A 16,163-nucleotide genomic window follows, 5' to 3' on the forward strand; every position below is an offset into this window, starting at 1 on the left:
AAATGAAAATGTTTAAGGAGAGAATTAATGTTTTCAGAGAATGACTGATACAATATTCATGTAGAAAACTGCATAGGGAAATACGTGGGCTAAGAACAGAAGATATTCCAACGTATTAACTCATTTACTTAACAAAGATTTGAGTGCCAATTATGTCCGAGATGCTACTGTAGATGCTGACAGTACGCGGTGGACTGAATCAGGTTCCTACCTTCAGCACCTCGTTCTGACTTTTTTCACCTAGTAGAGTGCTTTCGAAGTTCATCTGTGTTGTGTACGTGTCAGTATTTCACCCCTTTTATCTGCCCAATAATATTCCGTTGTATGGGTATACCACATTATGTGTATCCATTCGTCCGTTGGTGGTCACTGGAGTTTTCTCTACCTTTTGCTATTAGAAATACTACTGCTAGGAACCTTCACATACAAATTTTCATGTAGGCTTAAGTTTTTGTTTCTCTTGGGTATGGGATTGCCGGGTCACGCGGTAAATCTGTGTTTAATCGTTTGAGGAATTCCCGCAGTCTCTTCCAAAATGGCTGCACCATTTTATATCCTCATCGGTGGTGTATGAGAATTCTGGTTTCTCCACATCCTTATCATTGTCGTCACTTGCTAATATTTGTCTTTTCGGGTAAAGCCATCCTCGTGGATGTGAAGTGGTATCTCAGTGTGGCTTTGATTTGTATTTTCCTGATGGCTAATGATAGTATACATCTTTTCATGTGCTTATTGGCCATTTGGATATCTTCTTTGGCAGATGTTTCTTCAATACTTGGCCCATTAAAAAAAAAAAGAGATGTTTATTTATTTTGAGAGACAGAGTGTGAACGGATGAGGGGTGGGGAGAGAGAGGGAGAGACAGAATCCCAAGCAGAGCCTGATGGGGGCTCCGTTTCACAAACTACGAGATCATGACCTGAGCTGAAACCAACAGTTGGACACTTAACTGACTGAGCCACCCAGGCACCCTGGCCCATTTTTCAGTCAAGAGAAACTAAGGAAGGCATGGTCAGGGGAGGCCCTCTCTGATAGCCAAGGCCTGAATGCTGAGTAGGAGCTGGTCATGTAGGGGAGATTATTCTGGACCTATAGACCACCAGGTGCACTTATGGTGAATGAACTTGGTTTGTTCAAGGAATAGATAGGCCAGTGAGGCCAAAACACATAGGGCGAGAGGGGACAGATGTAGGAGAGGTGACTGGACACTAGAATAGGTGTTAGTTTGGTACGGTTTGTATTTTAATTGCAATAGGCAACCCTTGGAGCGTCTTAATCAGGACATGAAATGATTCCGAATTACGGCTGCTGTGGGAACAGAGGATTAGAGTAAGCAAGAGTTGAAGCAGGGTACTCATTAGGAGGTTACTGTACTAAATACAGATACAGATGACGGTGATGATGGACTGCTATAATAGGACTTGAGTTGTGCTTTCAAGGTAGTGCCTTAAGGACTAGCTCTTGTGTTGGATGTAGGGTGTGAGGGAACCAGGAAATAGGACCACTAGATTTTGCCTCGGTTGTTGGCGAGTTGATGACCACCAGCTGAGGTGAGAAACAATTTCAGAGAAGAATTCTACTTTGTCAGTGTTAAGTGGGAGAGCTTCTTGGGTGCGTAGATTGGTTTTCATCAAATTTGGAAACTTCACAGCTATTATTTCTTTGAATGTATTTTTCTGCTCCTGTCTTTCCCCTCCTGGTACTCCCATTATACACATGCTGATACACTTAATGGTGTCTCACGTTTCTCTAAGGCTCTCTTCATTTTTTTTCATCATTGTTTTCTCTGTGTTCTTCGGATTGCATAATCTCTACTGATGAATCTTAAATATGGTGGGGGTTTTTCTGACTCTTCATATCTACTATTGGGAGTCTCGAGTGAACTTACCATTTCATTTATTATACTTTCCAACATCAGAATTCATTTTTAAAAAATTTTTCTCTTTATCAGTACTCTCTGATGAAAATTGTCATCGTACTTCTTCAAACATGATTTCCATTAAGAAAACTGCCTAGAAGTTCACATCTGTTAAATCCAACATCTGAGCCCTATCACAGTTGTTGCTTGCTTTTTTTTTTTTTTTCTTGTATGGGTGCTATTTTCTGTTTCTTAGCATATGCATAACTTCTTTTTGGAAACTAGGCATTTTATTTTTATTTTTTTTTAATTTTTTAATTTTTTAATTTACATCCAGTAATTAGTTAGCATTTGGTGCGATAATGATTTCAGGAGTAGATTCCAGTGATTCATCCCCAACGTAGAACACCCAGTGCTCATCCCAACAAGTGTCTTCCTTAATGCCCCTTACCCATTTAGCCCATCCCCCCACCCACAACCCCTCCGGCAACCCTCAGTTTGTTCTCTATATTTAAGAGGCTCTTCTGTTTTGTCCCCCTCCCTGTTTTTATATTATTTAAAAATAATAAATTCCCTTCGGCTCATCTGTTTTGGATCTTAAATTCCACATATGAGTGAAGTCATATTTGTCTTTCTCTGACTAATTTTGCTTCCCATAATACTCTCTAGTTCCATCCATGTAGTTGCAATGGCAAGATTTCATTCGTTTTGATTGCTGACTAATACTCCATTGTATATATATACCACATCTTCTTTATCCATTCATCTGTCAGTGGACATTGCTACTTTGGCTATTGTCAACAGCACTGCTATAAACATTAGGGTGCATGTGCCCCTTTGAAACAGCACACCTGTATCCCTTGGATAAATACCTAGGATTGCAGTTGCTGGGTGGTAGGGTAGCTCTATTTTTAATTTTTTGAGGAACTTCCATACATTTTCCAGAGTGGCTGCACCAGTTTGCATTCCCACCAACAATGCAAAAGAGATCCTCTTCCTCCGCATCCTCGCTAACATCTGTTGTTGCCTGAGTTGTTAATTTAAGCCATTCTGACAGGTGTGAGGTGGTATCTCATTGTGGTTTCAATCTGTATTTCCCTGCTGATGAGTGATGTTGAGCATCTTTTCATGTGTCAGTTGGCCATCTGGATGTCTTCTTTGGAAAAATGTCTATTTGTCTTTTGCCTATTTCCTTACAGGATTATTTGTCTTCTAGGTGTTGGATTTGAGAAGTTCTTTATAGATTTTGGATACTAACCCTGATATGTCATTTGGAAATATCTTCTCCCATTCCTTCAGTTGCTTTAGTTTTGCTGATTGTTTCCTTCTCTGTGTAGAATTTTTTTTATCTTGATGAGGTCCCCATAGTTCATTTTTGTTTTTGTTTCCCTTGCCTCTAGAGACGTATTGAGTAAGAACTTGTTGCAGCCGAGGTCAGAGAGGTTTTTGCCTGCTTTCTCCTCGAGGATTTTGAGGGCTTCCTGTCTTATGTTTAGGTCTTTCATCCATTTTGACTTTATTTTTTCTGTATGGTGTAAGAAAATGGTCCAGGTTCATTCTTCTGCATGTCACTGTCCAGTTTTCCCAGCACCATTTGCTGGATATTGGATATTCTTTCCTGCTTTGTCAAAGATTAGTTATGTGGTTCCACATAACTGGGTTCTCTATTCTGTTCCATTGATCTATGTGCCTGTTTTTGTGCCAGAACCATAGTGTCTTGATGATTACAGCTTTGTAGTATATAGCTTGAAGTCCGGGATTGTGGTGCCTCCTACTTTGGTTTTCTTTTTCAAGGTTGCTTGGCTATTTGGGGTCTTTTCTGGTTCAGAAACTAGACAATTTAGATCATATATTGTAGCAGTTCTGGTTACTGGTTCCCCTCCTCCCAGAGCTCGTTATTGTTCTTTGTTTATTTGTTCCATGACTGGTAATACTATTATAGGTGGAGTCTGTTTCTTTCCACCCTCCCCACAGCATAGAGCCTTTCATGACACTTTCTCAGGAGTTTATCCTTGAGGGTGTGCACAGTCACCCTGGGATGATCGTGGTTTTACCAGGCTCTCTGCCCCTTTCCCTGAACTCTCTGTTAAGTTGTCTGCCGTGGGCTTCTATTAATTACTGATTGCTGTATTTGTTTTTAGGAATGCTGTAGGTAAAAAATCGCTCTGCAGTCTGATCCAAATAAATTTACGTCCCTTGCAGGAGAATTTTTTGAGGCCAGTCTTCAAGGTTTCTTCTGACCCCAGGAGGGCTCTCTTTTGGGCTCTTTTTTCAGTTCTCTCTGATAAAGAAGCTGGCCTACAGTATAGCTTGCAGCTACGAGACTGCTAGCCTTCCCTTATTTGCTTACCACCAAAAGCTTCTTTGTCTTTGCCCTTAAGAGCATCCTTAAGCTTTAACTTCCTCCTACTCTGCTCCAAATAAAGTCAGTTCCTTTGGAGAAAGTTTGGAGTGTTTTGTTCTTATGGCTTGCCTCTGCCCTGGGCAATATCCCTGAGCCACAACCCTGGAGCTGGGGAGGGGACCATGGGCTGTTTCTCTCAGAGCGACATCCCTGCTTTATGAGTGGAGTAGGATAGCATTGGCAGCCTCTGGCCTTCTCACCTTACCTCTTCCAGCATGGAACCTCTGCCCTATGAGCAAACTGGGGCAGGGGCCGTCAGGGCGCCACTGTTCTCAGTGTGCCACACCTGTCAGGGAACATCTACTCTCCGAATGGGAACTGGGTGAAGGAAGGACGCCTCCAATTTCTCAGACGTACTTGCATGGAATTTCGTTTCTACACCACATAGTTGGGCAAAATGGGAAATGTTGGTGTCTTGCCCCTCCTAGGGGTGTATCAGAGCCCTTAACTGGGAACTGGCAGGAAAGGGAGCCCATTATTCTTGGCTACACCAGCCTAGAGTGGAGTTTCCACTGTACTGAATTGGAAAGAGGAGGGCATGGAGAGGATAGTGGCTGACGTGCCACAGACTTTCACGGTTCTTATTGAGCATGTTAGTGGATTTTCTTGAGTAAAAATTTCTCCATTTGCCGTATGGCCTTAAGACAATTTTAGACACCATTAAAAAAATAGTTTTGGGGTGCCTGGATGGCTCAGTCGGTTGCGCATCCAACTCTTGATTTCAGCTCAGGTAATGTTCCCAGGGTCGTGGAATTGCACCCCACATTGGGCTCCATGCTGTGCGTGGAGCCTGCTTGAGATTCTGTCTCTCAGCCCCTCCCCACTGCCCATGCTCTCTCTCAAACAAAAATAAAAAATCTTAAAAGTAATAATAATTTCTACCAGTTATGCTTGTTTTGCTGAGACGTGAGTCTGTGGAGCTCCTCACGATGCCATTCCAGAAGTCTAGAACCATTTTTACTGAAAAGAACAACTACTGGCTGGATTCAAGCATTTGGCAAACATTTTCTCAAGATATAAAGTCTACCACTTTAAGAAACACAACTGACAGCAGTTGTTGCCATACTCCTGAGTTTTCAAGCAAATATTAGAATTTTAGGAATGCGTAGCCACCACTGAGAGTTTGACAGTGTCCCAATATGTAAAGACTTCCCTGGCGAGATCAGTGGTGATGTTAACAAATATAATTTTTTATATTAGATAACGAAATGTGTCAACATTTGGGCAGATCTTTATAACTCAGTAGACCAATACTTTTGGGATGACAAAAACATATGAGATTACAAACTTCTGTAATGTAAAAGACCTATTCCAAGTGCAAGATAAACCAATGGATTTCCATGTAATAAGGGCATGGAAAGTTTAGTGATATGGTTTTCCATTCTATGTCTCAGTTAATCCTTAAGAAACTTCCACTTGTTGAATTTTGGTGTAGCATCAAAAAAGAATATTCACGATCATACAAAAAGACTATTATATTTCTCCATTTCCAATTACATATCTGCATAAGGCTGAAGTTTCTTTGTATATTTCAACCAAAACAAGATATCCCAGTAGATTGACTGCAGAAGCAAATATGAGAATCCAGCTATCTTTTAATAATCAGACATTCAAGAATTTGCAAAAATGTAAAACAATTACACTCTTACTCCTAAAGTTTCTTGCTTAGGGAGAAATATTTTTTAAGGGAAAACATTTGCTAATATGCATGGTTTTATTATTTTTTTTAAATGAATTAATAAATTTTTAAATATCTCAGTTTTGGTTTCTAATGCAGTAAATATTGATAAATACTCCCCACATAAACAAAAAAATCTCCAGGGTCTTCAATTTTTTATTAATGTAAAGGGTTCTGAGAATAAAAACTTTGAAAACCACTCATCTGAAGGAGACCCATATATAATGTCTGTTAGGCGTTTGTGTGTGTTTACATAGGCACACATATACATATATATAGGAAAGCCTGCATTGAACAAAGATATATTCTTTACAAAGACACATGGAACAATTACCCTTATAGATTATCACAGCGCTTAACACATTTAAGATAAATTATACACTCAGATCACATCTCTAACTGTAGTCACATTAAATTAGAAATGAATAATAAACCATCCCATCACTATCACCATCACCACAACTCTGGCATACACATACTCTTAAATAATTCATGGCTCTAGAAGAATTTGATGATGTTAAAACTGAAAATATTGAGAACTTTTCTGGTTATCTATTGCCATAAAACAGACCACACTGAAACTTAATGGCCTAAAAAAAAAATTTATTTGCTGATAGATCTGTAGTTTGGCTTGGACTAAGTCAAAGTCAACCTGTTTCAGCTCTTCTGCACCGTGGGGCATCAGCAGGCACATCTCAAAGGCTGGGAGCTAGAATCATCTGGAGGCTTTAGTCTTATGTCTGGCAATTGATGGTATCTCTTTACATGGCTTCTTCATGTAGCCTGGGCTTCCCAGAACATGGTGGCTTGTTCTAAGGATGACCATCTCTAGAGAGCCTTCCAGAAGCTATAGTGCCTTTTATGACCCAGCTTCAGAAGCCACTCAGCATCACTTGTCTCTGCTCCAGTTCAAGTCACTAGGCTGAGGGAAGCAGGAAATTAGACTCCATCGTTTGATTGGAGGATTGTCAAAGAACCCCCTGGGGATGTTTTAAAACCACTATAGGCTTGAAGCAATAAAATTACATAGTTTAACTTAGGCAGCTCGTTAGTACTTTAGATAGAGGGCAATTTTTAACATTAAAAACAAATTTTAAAAGCAAGAAAGGTTGAAAATAAATAGGTTGATTGTTCCACTCAAAGAAGCTTGTGAAAGAATAACAGATTAAACCCGAAGAAAGCAGAAGGAAGAAATGCTAGATATAAGAGTAGAAATTAATGAAGTAGAAAACAGTGCAATAAATGAGACGATCAGCAAAACCAAAAGGCGATCTGATAAAATACTGATAAAATAGTCCAACTGGCTAAGGAGAAAAACAAGTAATAATGCACCAACAATAGGAGCAATAGCCAACATTCAGTGAGCACTAAATGTTTATTGCCAAGGACTCATCTAGGTATATTACATTAAGCAGCTTAATTTTCCCAACAATTAAATGAGATTGGCCCGTTAGATAACCCTAATTTACAGATGGTGATAATGAAGCATAGTAAAGGTTAAATAATCTGCCTGTGGGACACACAGCCGCTAAGCGCCCCATCGCTTTCTATCTTTGTTTCCTCTGTGTTTATGCCCCTGTTTTTGTTCCTAATGGTGTTTTAGGTGCCCTCTTCTTGAGCAACCTTTCTAGAGGTTTGTCTACTCTTGGTCTTCAAGAACCATCCCTTGGCTTGGTTGATTTTTTTCGTGTTAAATTTATTTATTTAAATCCAGGTTAGTTAACAGACAGTGTGGTATTGGTTTCAGGAGTAGAGCCCAGTGATTCATCACTTACATATAACACCCAGTGCTCATTCCAACAAGTGTCCTCCTTGTGCCTGTCACCTATTTAGCCCATCCTCCACCCCCCCCCCACCTCTCTAGCAACCCTCAGTTTGTTCTCTGTATTTAAGTGTCTCTTATGGTTTGCTTCTGTTTTTAATCTTATTTTTCTTTCCCTTCCTCTGTGTTCATCTTAGTTGATTTTTTTGAGTGTTTGTTCCTGTTCGCTTTACCTTTGTTCCTATAATTAGTTCTATTTCCTTTAGATTTATTCTGCTTTTTCTAATTAACTTGCATGATTAGCTTATTACTTTTTAGCCTTTCTTCTTTTCTAATACAAGCATTTAGGGCTATAAATACCCCCCCCACACACACACACAGGGCCATTTGCACTCCATTCCACAAGTTTTTGATACATAGTGTTTTTTATTATCACTCATATCTAACTTTTGAAAACAATTTCTTCATCCCCTCTTTGGATCATGAGTTATTCAGAAGTGTGGTTTTAGATTGCCAAACGTATTGGTTGTTTTGTTGCAATTGACTTCTAGTTGAATGGCGCTATGGTCAGGAAACATGACCTCTATAGATTCTAGTCCTTAAAATGTTTTGAGTACTTGCTTTATGGCCTAATATTTTATCACTTTTTATTTTTTATTTATTTTAAAAATTTTTTTGATGTTTATTTTTGAGAGAGAGAGAGACAGACAGACTGTGAGTGGAGGAGGAGCAGAGAGAGAGGGAGACACAGAATCCCAGTCAGGTTCCAGGCTCTGAGCTGTCAGCAGAGAGCCGGATGCAGGGCTCTAACTCATGGACCGTGAGATCGTGACCTGAGCTGAAGTCAGATGCTTAACCAACTGAGCCTCCCAGATGCCCCAGTGATCTGAAACTTTTAATATTATGTAGTAATTTTCTCTATCCCTAATAATGGTTTTTATCTTAAGGTCTATTTTTTATTTCTTATTTTTATAATTTTTAACATTTTTATTTGTTTATTTTGAAGGTGAGAGGAACAGAGAGAGAGGTTGAGAGAATCCCAAGCAGGCTCCACACTCTCAGCACAGAGTCTGACACGCAGCTCAATCCTGAACTGTGAGATCATGACTTGAGCTGATACCAAGAGTTGGATGCTTAACCGATTAAGCCACCAGGTGCCGTTAAGGTCTGGTTTTTTTTTTTTTTAAGATTTATTTATTTTTGAGAGACAGAGAGACACAGAGTATGAGCAGGGGAGGGGAAGAGAGAGAGAGATACAGAATCCGAAGCAAGCTCCAGGCTCTGAGCTGTCTGTTAGCACACAGCCTGACGCGGGGCTCGAACTCGCGTACTGTGAGACCATGACCTGAACTGCAGTCGGAAGCTCAACTGACTGAGCCACCCAGGTGCCTCTTAAGGTCTATTTTTTAGATTAATATAGTTATGCCTGATTTCTTTGAGTATGACTTTCCTGGTTGATCTTTTTCCATATTTTTCCTTTCAACCTTTCTGTATCTTTTGCTTTCAAAGTGTCTCTTATAAAGAGCATAGAGCTGGATTTTGTTTTGTTTTGACTCCATTGATTTCCCAGTTGTTCTCTTTCATTGTAAGACATCTTTCCTACAGGAGGGTATGTAAACGGATTTGCGTAATTTAAAGGGCAATTATAATGCAGATAGCTGGGTGACTGTGCTGCAGTTGAGGACACAGAATTGCCAGTCCCTTGGCAGCCCTTGCTTGTGTTTCCCTCCCCTAGGACATTCTGCTGTCCTCCTAACTGTAACCGCTCCTCACTAGCATGATAATCATTCTCGCGCCTTTATAACTTTAAAATTTATTTGGGGCACCTTGGGTGGCCCAGTTGGTTAAGCGTCTGACTTAGGCTTAGGACACGATCTTAGGGTTTGTGAGTTTGAGTCCCACATCGGGTTCTGTGCTGACACCTCAGAGCCTGGAGCCTACTTCGGATTCTGTGTCTCCTTCTCTGCCCCTCCCCTTTCTCTCTAAAAAATGAATAACCATTAATAATAATAATAATAATAATAATAATAATAATAAAAAAATAACATTTATTTTATTTTCTAATAAAAGAACTCAAGACTTTATCCTTGCAGTGGCCCTTCAGTTAAAAAGTAGAAATTTCAATATGTAGCTCTTTTATTCTTTTCAGTTCTAAATAGGTTCTAAGCTCCCTTAAATATATTCTGTGCTCCATTTGTTCACTCTCGTGTCATTAGAAGTACGTTTTCAATATTTAAAATTGATGAGGTTTTTTAAACATTTTTTTTCTATTTTAATTGCATCAAAGGTCAGAAAACACCGTCTATTATGATACCAATTCTTAGCTATTCATTGAGACTATTGTATCATAATATGTGATCAGTTTTTGCAATTTTTCACATTTGGAAAAAAATGTGTACTTTAGTTTTAAAGTACAGCATTCCATGTATAGCCATTATGTTAATCTTACCAGCTGTGTTACATTCCTACCTCTGTGATCTTCCTGATGTTTTGGGCTGCTTGATAGACTAATCAATGAGAGATGTGTTAACATCTCTGACTACGATTACAGATTTCAGTATTTCCTAATAATTTGTTAATTTCTACCTTGTATATTTTAGGGTTGTGGTATTTATGTGGATACAACATCAGAATTGTTAGTTTCCTGGCAAACTTCTAGAGAACTCATCTTTTATCACTGTATGCAGGCCTTCTTCATCTTCATTTCTAAATAGTGTTTTTTGCCTTAAGATCTGTTAGATCTGTTTTACCTTACTTTTGCTTGTTGTATTAGTCAGGGTTCTCTGGAGAAACAGAACCAACAGTGTGTCTGTGTGTGTGTGTGTGTGTGTGTGTGTGCGCGCGCGCACATGCGCGCACACATGCATGCACATGTGTGTATGAAGAGGGAGTTATGCCAGATTTCCATATATATGCATATGGAGAAAGAATGATTTTAAGGAATTGGATCACATAATTGTTGAAGGTTTGGTGAGCCCAAGACCTGCAAAGTCGGTGGCAGGCTAGGGATCCAGGGCAAAGTTGCAGTTCAAATCCAAAGGCAGTCTTCTGACAGATTTCCCTTCTGGGGAGTTGGCGGGGGAGGGTCAGCCTATTTCTATTGAGGCCTTCAACTGATTGGATGAGGCCCACCTGCATTATGGAGGGTAAGCTGCTTTGCTCAAAGCCTACTGATTTAAATGTTCATGTCATCCAAAAAATGCTTTCTCAGAAACATCTGATACAATGTTTGGTAAAATATCTGGGTACTATGGCCTAGCCAAGTTGAAACATAAATTGTCATACTCGTTATTTCATTTTCCATCTTTTTATTCTTAGCCATTCTCTGTTTTTATGCTTTAGGTAAGTTTCATGTAAATGGCATCAAGTTCGATTTTGTTATTGTTTTTATCTGATCTGACAGTCTCTGCCTTTTAACTGGTCCCTTTTTTCCATTTGTGTTTATTGTGATCCTATGTGGAGTTAGTGTTTTCTACCATTTTGTGTATTCCTGAGTTATTCCTCTTCTGTTTTTTTGTGGCTTCTGAGAAACTGATAGTAATATAAATAAATATATACCTTTTTTCATATTCTGCTGGCTTGAAAGGGATATGTTCTTTCTCTTTTATTTAGCAATTATCTTTGAAAAGTTAACAGATACAATTGATTTAACAAAGTCTAAAAGCAATGCTGGTCAAAGTGTAGACCACAGGCCAAGAATTTTTTTGTACTTGTTCACAATGACATTAGTATTTAGATTGAGTTTCCACAGCACATAACAACAGAAAGTGAGACCTTGGATAAATGAGAAAGGAAGTGGAAACTCAAGTTTGGGGTACTAAAATGAGCATGTTCTGAGGCAGCCGCATCAGCAAACATAGCCCCAGGTTTTAGTTTCTTCCGTGTGTTTTCCTGCTCGGGATTTTCCTGATTTCCTCACAGGCTCAGCTATATATTTTAGGGAATGTGTGTTATTTGTTATCAGCTTATGTAGGCTCTTATAGTGTGAGAATTTCTAGCCTATCCAGGCCTTAACCTTACATCGTTGGAAATGGAAGTGGCTCACAATGCGTTGTTATCCATCAGAAACAATATTGATATATCTCTATTTAAAAGACAACAAAGCAGTCACCTTTAGAAAGGGTTTGAGTTTCCTTTCCCAGAGTGTAAATCTTCCCCCTCCAGGCCTGGCTGTCATTTCTACGGCCCAGTGTGTGCACCTCTCTCCATAAAATGGGAATGTTTTCTGCCTTTAGCTCTTGGCAGCAAACAAAGACGGTCTCTAATGGTAATACTACGTACTAGCTATTCTGGGCTCCCTTGCAGCTGAGCCACAGGCAGGTGATTTCAGCTCTTCCTGTCAGACCCCTTCATTGCATATGTTGACCCAGGAGCTAGTGATATAAGCAAAGGACGGTGAGTTTGTTCTCTGCAGAAGTGATGGGATCCCCCTTTGCCGATTGACTTCCTGGCACGTGGGAGCAGAAGCAGGGCGTCTGCCCGTCATGACTGCATTCTGATGGCCTTCCCAGTCAGAAGTGGCCCTGTGGCAAGCTGGAGTACCTTGTAGCAGAGGCAGTGATTGGTGTGGGCTTTGTCCCTGGAAGTTCAGCCTCAATTTTTTAGCTCCCCTCAAAGTTGTGAGCCCCCAGTATCTTTCTCTGCTTAGATGGTTCAGGGTTGCTCTCTGCACCTTGCTATTAAAAAGCAAGAGCCCAAGTTCCATTTATCTGTGTTAAGGTTCTGATTCTACTGAGCCAGTAAGTCTGTTCTCTTGAAGAAGGCAGGTCCTGGCAGATGGCTTACCATTGTGTGCACGATGCTGAGTACCTTCCCTCCCCCCACTTTCCAGACCTTCAAATGTGTCCCTTCTTTTAGTATCCCTGTATAAGCGGGAACACTCATTTGGCCTGACTATAGGCTCTCCAGTCCTTTCCCAGGGGATCTTTGAATGCCTCTGACTGTTTGCTGTACCACGCGTCTCCCAGACTTAATCCTGGGCACTTCTGCAGGTGGCTGCCCTTCCCAGCGCAGCTTACCTTAGAGCGCAGGCATATCCACAGGGGGTGCTACCCAAGACTACCCTGAGTTATAGACTCAAGCAGGTGAGAAGAGAATGACAGTGCAGAAGACAGATTTACAATTTGAGAGAGACAGAACACTAGAGGGGGGGAGCAGAGAGAGACACACACAGAATCCGAAGCAGGCCCCAGGCTGAGCTGTCAGCATAGAGCCTGAAGCGGGGCTCCAACCCACGAACTGTGAGATCATGACCTGAGCTGAAGTCGGATGCTTTAACTGACTGAGCCACCCAGGCGCCCCTACAGCTGCATTCTTAAAGATCACATTGCCTGGCCTAGAAAACCCCTTATCTCAGAGAACACTGCTAGACATGTATGCAGGCTCACTTACGTTTGTTGAATAATCAGAAGTCAGTTGTCTGTATTTTACTGTGTGAAGAAGTAAATTCGGGAGAAGTCAATCATGCTGAGGCTCCACTAACCTCCCTGGCTTTGCAGAGACATTTGCATGTTACTCTGAATGTACTCTAATAGAAATGTGGTAGCACATTTTTGCAGTCACAAGATCTTAATTTTAATGAATACCATTTCTCTCGTTTTCTTTGGGAAGTGGAATTAACATTCCAGCCTGAACTACAAACGCTAAATTGTTAATAGCCTCCCTAGAGTTACTTCTTGCCATGACACGTTCAGTGATTTCATCTTGATTTAGACAGAGTGAAATATCAGTGTAGGTTCCCGAGCTGGGAGCTCTGTAAATGCACCTCAAGAAGAGGAAACTCATTTCTTCCAAACCCTGGGAAGAAGACAGAGCCAAATAATTATTATCAGAGGCAGCGCTATAATTTTAAAAAATCATAATGGCTAAATAACAATTATAACATTTGTTCATTTGTATTTGAATGTTTGATGTTTTATGAATTTTGAATGTGATACTGATTTCATCCTGACATAAACACATGATTCTGTCTAACATTCTTTTGCTGCAGGCTGTTGTAATATATTTAATTTTAAGAAAAACTTTGCCTATTCTTTAATATTGTGAAAATGTTCTTGTGTCCACATCCCACTAGTCAGGGAATAAATTATTTCAATTTTTAAACATTTAACCATACTTGTGTATCTAAATTTGACAGATATGGAGCCAAAGATAACTTCTCTGCTAACATAGATCACTTGGAAATGTTTGTAATTACCCATACTCCCCCCGACAGACATTCGCTGTGAATTTTTTATTTGGAATCAGAGCTTTTTATCATTTTCTCTCATTTTAAAATGATCTGTTCACTTTAAATAAGGACCGTTTTCCAACTTGGAATCTGAACTTTTTGGAGAGAGAATAATTGGGAGTAAATAAACCATGGCTGCAACTGGGCAATATTCTAAATATTTCAAGTACTTTGAAAATAGTTGAAAGAAATGGCTTCTAACAGCATGCTGAGTTTTCATAAGACTGCCTCTCTTGATCACAGACTTGAGGGTCCAAAGAATAATCTTTCACGGCTTTGTTCCCGTCAGCCTTCCGTCCTTTTGTGTTCTGCCTTCCGAAGGCCACCAGGCGTGTGAGAGCCAAGATGGTGGCGTTAGGCTTCCCGTCATCCGCATCCTCTCTCCTTCTGGATCCCAGACATATGAGAACCTCTATTTACTGACTTGCTTAAACAATTTCAGTAAGTCTTGATGCAAATATTGTTTTGTTCCCACTCAACAATGAGTTGAAGACAACTCCATTTATCTCTGAGAGAAAAGTCAAGCACATTGAAAACCAGTAGCGGAACCTTTTAACTATGTGTAAGTCTCCATTAGTCAGACATTCTTGACAGTGCTTAGATTTACAAAAGTACAAGTAAAGCCTTGGTTTGTGAGCATAATTTGTTCCAGAAACATGCTTGTAAACCAAAGCACTTGTATTTCCAAGCAAATTTCAAGAACCATTGGCTCAGTTGTGATCACGTGACGTTCGGCATCACGTACTACTCGTAACGCAAGACATCGCTCGTTTATCCAGTTAAATTTATTAGAAATGCGTGCTCGTCTTGGGGAACACTCGCAGAACACGTTACTCGCAGTCCAAGGTTTTACTGTAGCTTCCCTTGAGGAATGAAATGCCCACTTTCGTCACCCAAGTGCTCAAATGATTACAATTTTCCCGTGTTCTTGCTCTGACTCTGACATCTTCAGCATGACCGTTCATCACCAGTTAGGCCTGGGCTTCAGCGGCGATCTTAAATAGAAACTGTTAAACTTATTAAATAGAAAGTGTTAAATTTATTAATATTATAAAAATATTTTATTAATCGAGAGGCCAAGATGGTTTTAGAACCTTAAACTGAGTTTTACTGTAGATGACCAACATCAAATAACTCTTAGACGTAGAGTTCCTCAGGGTGCCTGGGTGGCTCAGTAGATTTTGGCTCAGGTCGTGATCTCACAGTGAGCTCGAGCCCTGCATCGGGCTCTCCACTGACAGCAGGGAGCCTGCTCGGGATTCTCTCTCCTTCTTTTTCTCTGCCCCTCCCCCATTCACTCACACATGCACGTGCTCTCACTCTCTCTCAAAATAAACATTAAAAAAAAGTAGAATTCCTCTTTCCAAGCGGTGTTCAGTCATTAGAGATTCCAACTAATTTTTCAGAGTATTTTAATACTTTAAACTATTTGATACTTTAGTTCACAATTTATGAGACTGTGAAATCTTTTTTTTTTTAACGTTTATTTATTTTTGAGAGAGAGAGAGAGAGAGAGAGAGAGAGCATGAATGGGGTAGAGGCAGAGAGAGAGCAAGACACAGAATCCGAAGCAGGCTCCAGGCTCTGAGCTGTCAGCACAGAGCCCGACTCAGGGGCTCGAAGTCACGAACCGTGAGATCATCACCTGAGCTGAAGTCAGATGCTTAACTGAGCACCCAGTGCTGGGTGGTGACTGAGCCACCCAGACTGTGAAATCTTTTAACAATGACATCTGTGACAATATGCATTCAATGCCAGCCAAATTCTTAACTTTGTGTGTGTGTGTGTGTGTTTTCTCGTGTTTCTTCACTTGTATTAATAGATACTTAAAATAAAGATGCATTTACTCAAATGTATTCGTTGCAACACTGTAAACATAGCCTGTTTCTGTAGAAAACAGTGACCAACCAACCATTCCCACCCAGTGCTTAAGCTGTTAACTAATGGAAAGTTCAGTAAATCGAGATTGGTTGAAATCTTTTCAGCTGGCTGTATACCATTAAATAAGTTAGTGCTCACTCACTCCTTACATCCATTCCTGGTGTATAACTTAGAGCTAATTAGAAGTTATCTTGAGTCCTGGGAAGACTCAGTCCATTGTATTCAACATTGTTACGTTGAAATGAACATTTCCCCTCATCTTAAAAGATTGAATAGCATTTCATTTAAACATGAAATAAAATGCCAGCTGGTTAAAAGAGAAAAAAAGTGGTTAATATAATATTCTTTGCC

At 40.1% G+C, this 16,163-nt stretch overlaps 1 protein-coding gene across 10 annotated transcripts in view; it reads left to right on the forward strand.

Annotated features, from left to right (window-relative positions):
* The window catches only part of ULK4 (unc-51 like kinase 4), a 571,462-nt gene that overhangs the window by 516,423 nt on the left and 38,876 nt on the right, over positions 1-16,163 (forward strand). Inside the window, exon 36 of one of the 10 annotated variants that reach the window (XM_053221614.1) lies at positions 14,175-15,252. The exons of the other annotated variants lie outside the window; for them this stretch is intronic. Coding sequence (XP_053077589.1) covers positions 14,175-14,180 — 6 coding nt within the window. The 3' untranslated portion in view covers positions 14,181-15,252. Of the gene's footprint in view, positions 1-14,174; positions 15,253-16,163 lie in introns of those variants that run through there. 10 annotated transcript variants of the gene reach the window in all.

The sequence above is a fragment of the Acinonyx jubatus genome, chromosome C2 (assembly GCF_027475565.1).
Source record: "Acinonyx jubatus isolate Ajub_Pintada_27869175 chromosome C2, VMU_Ajub_asm_v1.0, whole genome shotgun sequence".
Lineage (NCBI taxonomy): Eukaryota > Metazoa > Chordata > Mammalia > Carnivora > Felidae > Acinonyx > Acinonyx jubatus.